General features: G+C 44.9%; 1 protein-coding gene across 1 annotated transcript; it reads left to right on the top strand.

Moving 5' to 3' along the window:
• Window positions 1–9,101: 9,101 nt before the first annotated feature.
• LOC138876300 (uncharacterized) lies at window positions 9,102–10,963 on the top strand. The gene is made up of 3 exons (XM_070155212.1): window positions 9,102–10,056; window positions 10,135–10,418; window positions 10,898–10,963. The coding sequence occupies exons 1-3, from the start codon at window positions 9,102–9,104 to the stop codon at window positions 10,961–10,963; spliced, it is 1,305 nt and encodes a 434-aa protein (XP_070011313.1).
• The last annotated feature ends 401 nt before the right edge of the window (window positions 10,964–11,364 follow it).

The raw sequence follows: 11,364 nt of genomic DNA, 5'->3' as shown, positions 1-11,364 counted from the left end.
GGGTAGAGGCCGAGGACGTGCACGTGGTGCAGCCAGAGCACCCGCACGAGCTGCCACCGAAGTACCACCAGCAGTTTCAGCCGAAGTCCAGGCACTTGATACGCCTACTACTACTACTACTCCAGCCCTTCAGGAGACTCTTGCACCGTTCATGAGCATGTACACCACTTTGGCTCAAGCAGGGTTGCTTCCCCTTGTTGCAACTACATCTCAGGCCGGGGGAGGAGCAAAAACTCCCACCGCCCGCACTCCTGAGCAGCGAGTGAATTTTGAGCAGGTCCCTGAGATTATTCATGTACAGCCTGTAGTCCGAGGTCAGCCCGAGGACAGGGCAGCGGTTTCCAAGATGAGCATCTAAGGCTTGAGAGGTTCAAGAAGTACAAGCCTCATGTATTCAGTGGTCTAGCATCAGATGATGCTATAGGATTCCTAGATGAGTGTTACCATATTCTCCATACCATGGGTATATCAGGATCGAGCGGGGTTTCATTCACTACTTTCCAGCTTCGAGGATTCGCTTATGAGTAGTGGCACACCGATTAGCTAGACAGTCCGGATGAGGTTGCTTTACTGACTTGGACCCAGTTTTCAAATCTTTTCCTGAGAGTGTATGTTCCTCAGAGCCTCAGGGACGCATGGCGCATAGAGTTTGAGAATTTGTGCTAGGGTGCTATGACTGTCTCAAAGCATGTTGTCCATTACACTAGCTTGGCTAGACATGCCCCAGCCTTGGTTTTCGCCGGTTTATTGAGGAGCTTATTCCCAGCATCAGGTCTAGCATGGATCGTGAGTTGGAGATGGATATTTCTTATCAGCAGGTGATGAGAATTTCTATGAGGATTGAGGCTATGCATGCTAGGGAAAGAGAGTAGAGGGAGGCCGAGAGGTCTCGAGAGTCGGGCCATTATTCTGGTGCTTGTGCCCCAGCTGCAGGTCGTCATGGTAGGGGTTATAGGAGTCGCCCTGTTCATTCAGCTCTTCCAGCAGCCAGTTATATTCCAGCTCCTCCTAGGCCTCAGGAGCCTTATTATGCACCTCCGATTCTAGCGCGCCTCCTGCGTGGGGTGCTTTCAGAGGTTAGTCCAGTAGACCTGGCCCGAGCCAGTCACAACCGCCACGTCCTCCCAGAGCTTGTTTTGAGTGTGGTGACACATGCCATGTGGTGAGGGATTTCCCTAGACTTTGGAGGAGTGCGCCTCCACAGACTTCTCAGCCACAGTGCACCCCACAGAGTTCTCAAGCTATGGTTACAACTCCAGTTTCTACCCCACTTACTCAACTAGCTAGAGGTGGAGGTTGGGGAGGTAGATGTCACCCTAAAGGGGGAGGTCAGGCCCGATACTATGCCATTCCTGCCTGTACTGAGGATGTTACCTCCAATTCTATCATCACAGGTATTACACTGGTTTGTCACAGAGATGCATCGATTCTATTCGATCCAGGCTCCACTTACACTTATGTGTCTTCTTATTTTACTTCGCATTTGGGTGTACCTTAGGATTCTTTGAGTTCACCTATTTATATTTCTACTCATTTGGGTGTACCTCAGGATCTTGGGAATGGACTGGTTGTCACCCCATTATGCTATTCTTGATTATCACGCCAAAACCGTGAAGCTGGCTATGCCAGGTGTACCACACGTTGAGTGGAGGGATACTTTAGATCACACTCCCAGTAGAGTTATTTCTTTCCTTAAAGCTCAACGAATGGTTGAGAAGGGGTGTGACACGTATTTAGCTTATGTGAGAGATGTCAGTATTGATACCCCTTCAGTTGATTAAGTCTCAGTAGTACGGGATTTTTCCGATATATTTCCAGCTGATATTCCGGGCATGCCGCCCGATAGAGATATTGATTTTGGCATCGATCTGTTGCCGGGCACTCAGCCCATTTCTATTCCTTTGTATCGTATGGCTCCTCCTGAGTTGAAGGAGTTGAAGGAGCAGTTACAGGAATTGCTTGATAAGGGCTTTATTCGGCCCAGTGTATCACCTTGGGGTGCTCCTGTCTTGTTTGTGAAGAAAAAGAATGGTTCTATGTGTGTGTATATTGATTATTGCCAGTTTAACAAAGTTACAGAGAATAACCGTTATCCTTTTCCTCGTATTGATGATCTGTATGACCAGCTTCAGGGCGTACGAGTGTTTTCTAAGATTGACTTGCACTCAGGTTACCATCAGTTGAAGATTCGGGAGCCAGATATCTCGAAGACTGCTTTCAGGACTCGGTATGGCCATTACGAGTTCCTTGTTATGTCATTTGGGCAGACCAATGCCCCATCATCCTTCATGCATTTGATGCACAGTGTGTTCAGGCCATGTCTTAACTCGTTCATCATTTTCTTTATTGATGATATTCTGGTGTATTCCTGGAGTCGGGAAGATCATGAGCATCACCTGAGGATAGTGCTTCAAACCTTGAGAGAAAAGAAGTTATATTCTAGGTTCTCAAAATGTGAGTTTTGGTTGGATTCCGTGGCATTCTTAGGCCACATGGTGTCGAGTGAGGGTATTAGGGTGGATCCAAAGAAAGTAGAGGTAGTGCAGAGTTGGCCCAGACCATCCCCAGCTACAGAGATCCGCAATTTTCTTGGCTTGGCGGGATATTACCGTCGTTTTGTTGAGGGGTTTTCATCGATTGCAGCCCCTATGACCATGTTGACCCAGAAGGGTGCTCCGTTCCAGTGGACGGAAGAGTGTAAGGTGAGCTTTCAGAAGTTGAAGACAGTTTTGACTACAACCCCAGTTTTGATATTGCCTATAGGTTTGGGGTCTTATACTGTCTATTGTGATGCCTCAGGATTGGCCTTGGAGCAGTACTGATGCAGGGCGGTAGGGTGATTACCTATGCGTCCAGACAGTTGAAGGTACACGAGAAGAATTACCCGGTCCATGACCTTGAGTTAGTTTCCATTGTTCACGCCTTGACGATTTGGCGTAATTATTTGTACGGTGTGCCTTGTGAGATTTATATTGATCATCGGATCTTGCAGTACCTGTTCAAGCAAAAGGATCTAAATTTGCACCAAAGGAGGTGGTTAGAGTTGTTGAAGGACTATGATATCCTATTTTGTATCACCCCCGGGTAAGGCCAATGTGGTGGCTGATGCCTTGAGTCGCCGGGCAGAGAGTTTGGGGAGTTTGGCTTATCTACCAGCATCGGAGAGGCCTATGACAATGGATGTTCAGGCCTTAGCCAGCCAGTTTGTGAGATTGGATCTTTCGGAGCCCAGTTGGGTTCTAGCTTGCGTGGTTTCTCGGTCTTCCTTATTTGATCATATCAGGGACCGTTAGTATGATGACCCTCATTTCCTTGTCCTCAAGGATAAAGTTCAGCACAGTGATGCCAGAGATATGACTATTGGTGATGATGGGGTATTGAGGATGCAGGATCAGATCTGTGTACCCAATGTTGATGGGCTTCGGGAGTTTATTCTAGAGGAGACCCATAGTTCGTGGTATTACATTCATCCGGGTGCCGCGAAGATGTACCAGGATTTGAAGCAACACTATTGGTGGAGGCGGATGAAGAAAAATATAGTTGGGTTTGTAGCTCGGTGCCTCAACTGTCAGCAGGTGAAGTTTGAGCACCAGAGACCGGGTGGGTTTCTTCAATAGATAGAGATTTCGGAGTGGAAGTGGGAGCAGATCACCATGGACTTTGTAGTTTGTCTCCCACGAACTTTGAGAAAGTTCTATGCTATTTGGGTGATTGTGGATCGGTTGACCAAGTCCGCTCACTTCATTCCTATGTGTACTACCTATTCTTCGGAGCGGTTGATGGAGATTTATATCCGGGAGATTGTTCGTCTGCGTGGTATTCCAGTTTCTATTATTTCAGATAGAAGTACTCAGTTAACTTCACGATTCTAGAGGGCTGTTCAGCATGAGTTGGGTACTCGGGTGGAGTTAAGTACAACATTTCACCCTCAGACAGACAGACAGACCGAGCGCACTATTCAGATTCTTGAGGATATGCTCCGTGCGTGTGTGATTGAGTTTAGAGGGTCTTGAGATCAGTTTTTGCCATTGGCGGAGTTTTCCTACAACAACAGCTATCAGTCCAGCATTCAGATGGCATCGTACGAGGCTTTATATGGTAGGCGGTGTAGGTCCCCGGTGGGTTGATTTAAGCCGGGTGAGGCTAGATTATTGGGCACAGACTTAGTTCAGGATGCTTTCGAGAAGGTTAAGGTGATTCAGGATAGACCCCGTACAACCCAATCCAGACAGAAGAGTTACGTGGACCGGAAGGTTCGTGATGTTTCCTATATGGTTGGAGAGCGGGTTCTGCTTCAAGTTTCGCCAATGAAGGGTGTTATGAGATTTGGGAAGAAGGGAAAGTTGAGTCTGAGGTTTATTGGCCCTTTTTGAGGTATTGAGCCGTGTTGGGGAGGTTACTTATGAGCTTGCCTTACCTCCCAGCTTGGCAGGAATTTATCTGGTATTTCATTTTTTGATGCTCCGGAGGTATCACGGTGATCTATCGCACGTGTTGGATTTCAGTTCAGTCCAGTTGGACAAGGATCTATCCTATGTTGAGGAGCCAGTGGCAATATTGGACAGGCAGGTTAGAAAGCTGAGGTCAAAGAACATTGCATCCGTGAAGGTTCAGTGGCGGGGTCAGCCGGTCGAGGAGGTGACCTGGGAGACCGAGCAGGATATGTGCAGCTGTTACCCTTATCTTTTCACTACTTCAGGTATGTCTCTATGCTCGTTCGAGGGCGAATTAATGTTTAAGTGTAGGAGGATGTGACGACCCGGCCGATCGTCTTAAGAATTAACTCCCCGATCCCCTATTAACTATTTTCCCATGTTTATTTCTGCTATTGTGAGTTGTCGAGAGAGTTTATTTGGAGTTTCGGAGAGTTTTGGGACACTTAGTCCCTAAATGAGAGCTTAAGTTTTGGAAATTTGACCGTAGTCGGAACAGTGTGAAGACGGACTCGAAAGGAATTATGATGGTTCTATTAGCTCCGTTGGGTGATTTCGGGTTTAGAAGCGTGTTCGGATTGTGTTTTGGAGCTCCGTAGCTAATTTAGGCTTGAAATGCCGAAAGTTAAATTTTTGAAGTTTCCGATTCGATAGTGAGATTTTGATCCGAGGGTCGGAATGGAATTTCGGAAGTTGGAGTAGCTTCGTAGCGATGAATGTGACGTGTGTGCAAAATTTCAGGTCATTCAGACGAGGTTTGATAGACTTTTTGATCGAAAGCGTAATTTGAGAGTTTTGGAATTCTTAGGCTTGAATCAGATGAAAAATTGGTGTTTTGATGTTTTTTTGAGCGTTCCGAAGGTTGAAACAAGTTTGAATGATGTTTTAGGATTGATTGGCATGTTTGGTTGAGGTCCTGGGAGCCTCGGGTGTGTTCTGGGTAGGCCACGGGTCATTTTTCCCTATGTTTGAACTATTGTATTTCTATCTGGTGTTTCCTTCTATGCGATCGCATAGGCGTAGCCGCGATCGCGTAGTACAATGTCAACCTTCCAATTTTTCCTTCTATGCGATTGCATTGATTTGTTCTCGATCGCGTAGCACAAAATTTGGACAGTATCTATGCGATTGCATTGATTTGTTTCGCAATCGCGTAGCACAAAATTTGGACAGTAGCATTTTCCTTCTATGCGATTGCATTGATTTGTTCGCGATCGCGTAGCACAAAATATGGACAGTAGCATTTTCCTTCTATGTGATTGCATTGATTTGTTCGTGATCGCATAGCACACTTTGGGCTAGCAACTATTTCTTCTATGCGATCACATCTCTTCTCCCGCGATCGCGATGTACAAATACCTAGGCAGTATTTAAATAGCCCATCTGCGACCTTTCTTCATTTTTCCACCATTTTTGAACGGGATTGAAGCTTTTGAGGGAGATTTTTGAGGAAACCAAAGGGGAATCACTTGGAGGTAACATTTTTTACTTCATAACTCGTTTATATGTGATTAAAGGTCTAATTAATGGTGAAAAATTAGGGAAAATCAGTGCAAAATGGGTAATTAGAGCTTGAGATTAAGAAACTTTAAAATGGGTATTTGAGGGATCAATTCAACTCCGATTTCAGTGTTCTTGATATGTATAGATGATAACTAGGGATTTTGACGTGTTTTATGCTCCTTCTTGCTTACGCATTGACTATAAATTCTTACAAAATAGTCCCAAAAGGCTCATAAGTTGTGCTTGATTGAAGGTTTGATCGACAAAGTGACTAAATGTCAAAGATCGGCTCAAAATGAGTGAAACCTGCTCAAGTACCAAAGACAAGGCAAACTCAGGACAAACAAGCCTAGTGCGGCCGCACTACACTTTGTGCGGTTCGCACTAGGGGATTCAGAGAGCTGGCAAATCGAGCTTCAAGGCAGTGTGGCCGCATTCGATCTTGTGCGGTCTGCACTGAAGGTTCCGCAGCCACATTACCGTTATGAGCCGTCCGCAGAAGAGAAGATCAGAGAGATGTAATTTGACAAGGATCAAGCCAGCGTGGTCCGCGGTCATGTTTGTGCGGACCGCATTAGAGACCTCCGCGATCGCGGTCCATTCTGCGCGGTCCGCGGAGCTTGAGTTCAGAGAGCCAAGACTTCAAGTTCAAGAGCCTAGTGCGGTCGCAGTCCATTTTGTGTGGCCCACACTGACCCCGTAAGGGTATTTTTGTCCAATTTTTCTAGCTTAGTATAAATAGAACATGTTTTCATTTTTAGGTCATTAGATATTCTAGAACGTGAGCTACGCTCGTGAGACTCAATTTTGCAGCCATTTTGGGCATTTTAGCTAAACTCTAACGATAGATTCTCTGTATTTTCTTTAGCATTTAATTAATATGTCTTGTTCTTCATCTATTTCTCCATTTTCTTCTTCAAGCATGAGTAGCTAAACCCATTAGCTAGGGTTGTAGATCAACCCTAGTGTGGGTAATTGATGGGTGTTGCCATCTAGGGCTAGATTGACTATGGGTATTTGTTATTTGGGTTAATTTTATGGTTTAATTTATGAATTGGTGATTGAAAACACTGGTTTGTGCCAAGTTGATTTGGCTCTTCTTGAGAAAGAGAGCATATGTCTCCAAAATTGACCCAACAAGAAATTGGGATGGACTCAATAGAATTGATAGTCCCAATTAAAGGGTTAAACCTCGAGAGAGTAATGACCCGACTTGAACCCTAGTTGCTTGAGCTAATTTTCCTACCCATTTGGTCTTGAGAAATTCAATTGGGCAAAATCACTCTCTCTACCAAGAGGTGTGAGAGTGGGTAAAATTGTGCAACGGTTATAGCATATTTTCCCAACCAAGTCAATCATGGCTTAGAAGCATCTACCCGTCAATTAGCCACCTAGGTGAAAGTCACTACCCTAGTGCCCCTTAATCCATTAGATACAACTCTTAGCAATTTTCACATTAGCATAATCTAGTTATAATTAGTAGGTGATAATTGTTGATTGTTAAAGAATAATCAAAAGATGTTTGGAAGTGATATTTGGAACAATTACACGACTCTAGTCTAGATAGATACTCGACTCCCTTTCTAGCACCCTAAGGAATTCGATACCGACCCTCATATCGGGTAAAAGCTATTGCGACCCTCTCCTCTTACTTTGTAGTAGTGTGGAGCTGGCAGTGATCACTTTTTGGCGCCGTTGCGGGGGAGCTAATGGTTTTGACTATCTATTTAGTTAGTTTTTTGTTTTGTTTCTCTTTCCTTCTTTGTTACTTACTTATTTGTGTCATTACTCAGGTTCCAACATGGCTTTAAACAACAATGATCCTCTTGGGAACGTGATACCGGGGGAAGAGATAGAAGATCTTGAGAAAGATGAGGTGCCTCTTGCACCTCAATGACAACGGAGAGGCCGGAATCCTAATGCCAACCCAAATGATAATATTCCAGACCCTCCCCCGCCACCTCCATGAGTGGCTCCTAGAGTATTACCAAATCAAGGATACTCAAGTTCCATTGTTCCTCCCCGAATTCGGGCGGGAAACTTTTAAATAACAAACGTCATGTTGACCTTGGTCGAGCAACGAGGGTATTTTACGGTCGCCGCTGATCAAAATGCCTACAAACATCTAAAGGTGTTCGTAGATATATGCTGGAGGAGTAAGCAGACGAACGTATCCGAGGATGCGCTGAGATTGAGACTTTTCTCGTTCTCACTTCGGGGAAAGGCACTAGATTGGCTCGAGAGACTCCCCAACCATTCTATCACAACGTGGGATGAGTTGGCGGATAAATTTATTGCCAAGTTCTTCTCACCGAGTCATATGGTGGCACTTCGGGATGAAATATTAGCCTTCAAGCAAGTGCCAACGGAACCTTTGCATGAGATATGGGAGCGGTATCGGACTATGGTGAAAGAGTGCCCGAATAACGATATGACCGAGGTGATGATTCAACAAACCTTTTACCGCAGCATCAACACCACAAATCAATACATTGTAAACCAATTGGACGGGGGCAATTTTATGAAGCTTACTTATAATGAGGCATGTGACGTACTTGATGAGATGGCCGACACTTCTTCGACGTGGCAAAGTAGAGCGAATGTGCCCCAAGGTGACCCTACGGTCATCCATTTGCACAAGGAATTGCATGACCATGGTCAAGCTATTGCCGAGCTCACTACTACTATGAACCAATTGGCGAAGTTGCAATTGCAACAAGTCCAAAATTCGCGCCAAGTCAACGCCATGGAAGGTGTCTCTATGCTTAAAAAGAGGCAAAGAGGGCAACAATCTCAAGTGAATTGTGAACAATATGACAACAATGATGGTGGTGGTTTTTCAAATGAGTGCTATGATGATCAAAGTGAAGAGGTTCAATATGCTAACAACTACCAAGGCAATAGAGGCAACTCTTCAAACCAACTATGGTGACCCTAAGGGAATTGGGGCAATCAATAACAAGGCGGAGGTAATTGGAATAATAACAATCAACAACAAGGTGGTGGCAGTTGGAACAACAATCAAAACAACAATTGGGGCAATCAAAATAACAACCAAGGAAATTGGAATGGGAATAATGATAATTGGGGCATAACAACAATCAAGGCGGGTGGAACAACAATGGAAACCAAGGCAATCGGGGGCAAGGCTTTCAAAGGCCCCCAATGTACCAACAACCGAACAATTCACCCCCTTTCCCTTCTCAAGGTTCAAGTTCTTCCAGAAGTGATTTGGGTAGAATTGAAAGTATATTCGAGCAAATGATGAAAAAGAACCAAGATTCCGATGCTCAATTGGCTTTTCATAATACCTCTATTCGAAACTTGGAGGTACAACTGGGCAAAATTTCTCAAGCTTTGAATACTCACCCCAAGGGTGCTCTACCAAGTGATACGGTAGTGAACCCGAAGGGTGGGAACAACAATCATGTGATGGCGGTTACAATAAGAATTGGGAGAGGCGGTGATGTGAATTCCTCGAGAGAAAAGCAAGTTGTGTATGATGATGTTGAGTTGCGGAATGATGGTGTACATTTGATTGTTGAAGATGTGGTTGAAGAAAATGTGAACAATGATGTGAGGATTGATATTGATGACGTCGAGGTAGAAACTCAAGATGCCGTGAACCCATCTAGGGAACACGTGATTGACATGCCCGAGCTGGTTGTGCCAAAAGCCAAGGAACCCTTGCCTAGGCCACCTCCATCTTATCCTCAAAGGCTCGCAAAGCAAAGAAATGATAACCAATTCAAGTTTATTGTTATGATGAAGAGCTTGTCCATAAATGTGCCTTTGGTGGAGGCTCTTGAACAAATGTCGGGATATGCCAAGTTCATGAAGGATTTAGTGACGAAGAAGAGGTCTATGGATTGTGAGACGATAAAGATGACTCACCAAGTGAGTGCTATAGTGCATTCAATGGCACCAAAGCTTGAAGACCCCGGAGCTTTTACTATCCCTTGTACTATCGGAAGTGCGGATTTTGCCAAAGCTTTATGTGACTTGGGACCTAGTATCAATTTGATGCCTTACTCGGTTTTCAAGACTTTGGGCATTGGGAAACCTAGACCAACTTCAATGAGACTTCAAATGGCGGATCGATCGATGAAGCGACCTTTGGGCATTATTGATGATGTGTTTGTCCGGGTGGACAAATTCATATTGCCGGTTGACTTTGTCATTTTGGATTGTGAAGTAGACTATGAGGTTCCTATTATCTTGGGTCGACCTTTCCTTGCAACGAGGAAGGCGTTGGTTGATGTTGAAGCGGGTGAGCTTACTTTCCGAGTGGGGGATGAAAAGGTCGTCTTCCATGTTTGCAAATCCATGAAGCAACCCAATAGCACCGAGGTGTGCTCATTTGTAGACCTTGTCACAGCCATGATTGAGGATGATACCAGTGCTACGATCAACGTGGAGGATCCTATTGAGGTCGTGCTTTTGAATATGGATGTCAATGATGATGCTAGTAGAGTGGAGTGCGTGAATGCCCTACATGGGATGGGCTCTTATTCTTATGAGCCGAGGAAATTGTCTTTGGATCGTGAAAATCGGAAAACTCCACCAACAAAGCCATCAATTGAGGAGCCACCGGTGTTAGAGTTGAAACAACTTCCTCCACACCTCAGGTATGAATTCTTGGGCTCAAATTCTACTTTACCTGTTATTCTTTCTTCTTGCCTTACTAACATGCAGGTTGAGGCCACTTTGGTGGTGCTTCAAAAGCGGAAAAGGGCAATTGGATGGACTCTAGCTGACATTCGGGGATTAAACCCCGCATTTTGCATGCACAAAATTATCTTGGAGGATGATGTAACGCCTTCCTTGGGGCATCAAAGAATATTGAATGAGGCTATGTAAGAAGTGGTGAAGAAAGAGGTGATCAAATGGTTGGGTGCCAGGTTATATACCCCATTTCTGATAGCTCATGAACTTCTCCGGTGCAATGTGTACCGAAGAAGGGTGGTATGATTGTGGTGACCAATGACAACAATGAACTTATTCCTACTCGCACGGTCACCGGATGAAGAGTATGTATGGATTACCGGAAGCTAAACAAGGTGACCTGAAAGGATCATTTTTCATTGCCATTCCTTGACCAAATGCTAGATCATCTACGGGGCGTGCTTTTTATTGCTTTTTGGATGGTTACTCGGGGTACAATCAAATCTTAATTGCCCCGGAAGACCAGGAGAAGACCACCTTTACCTGTCCGTATGGCACGTTCGCTTTCTCTCGAATACCGTTCGGATTGTGTAATGCTCCGATGACCTTTCAATGATGCATGATGGCTATTTTCACCGACATGGTGGAAGATATCTTGGAGGTTTTCATGGATGATTTCAGCGTGGTTGGAGATTTCTTTGAAGAATGTTTGGGTAATTTGGATAGAGTGTTGGCCCGGTGTGAAGACACGAACCTTGTACTC

Source organism: Nicotiana sylvestris, chromosome 1 (assembly GCF_000393655.2).
Source record: "Nicotiana sylvestris chromosome 1, ASM39365v2, whole genome shotgun sequence".
Classification (NCBI taxonomy): Eukaryota; Viridiplantae; Streptophyta; class Magnoliopsida; order Solanales; family Solanaceae; genus Nicotiana; species Nicotiana sylvestris.
The sequence above is the reverse complement of the archived record's forward strand: the minus strand, read 5'-3'. Positions and strand labels throughout refer to the sequence as shown.

Excerpts from the sequence above, each read along its gene's own strand:
- LOC138876300 (XM_070155212.1), top strand. The coding sequence starts at position 9,102 with ATGTACCAACAACCGAACAATTCACCCCCTTTCCCTTCTCAAGGTTCA. Across the intron at positions 10,057-10,134 it reads ATCGATGAAGCGACCTTTGG|ACTATGAGGTTCCTATTATC; the intron begins GCATTATTGATG and ends ATTGTGAAGTAG. Across the intron at positions 10,419-10,897 it reads ATGCTAGTAGAGTGGAGTGC|GGTGGTATGATTGTGGTGAC; the intron begins GTGAATGCCCTA and ends GTACCGAAGAAG.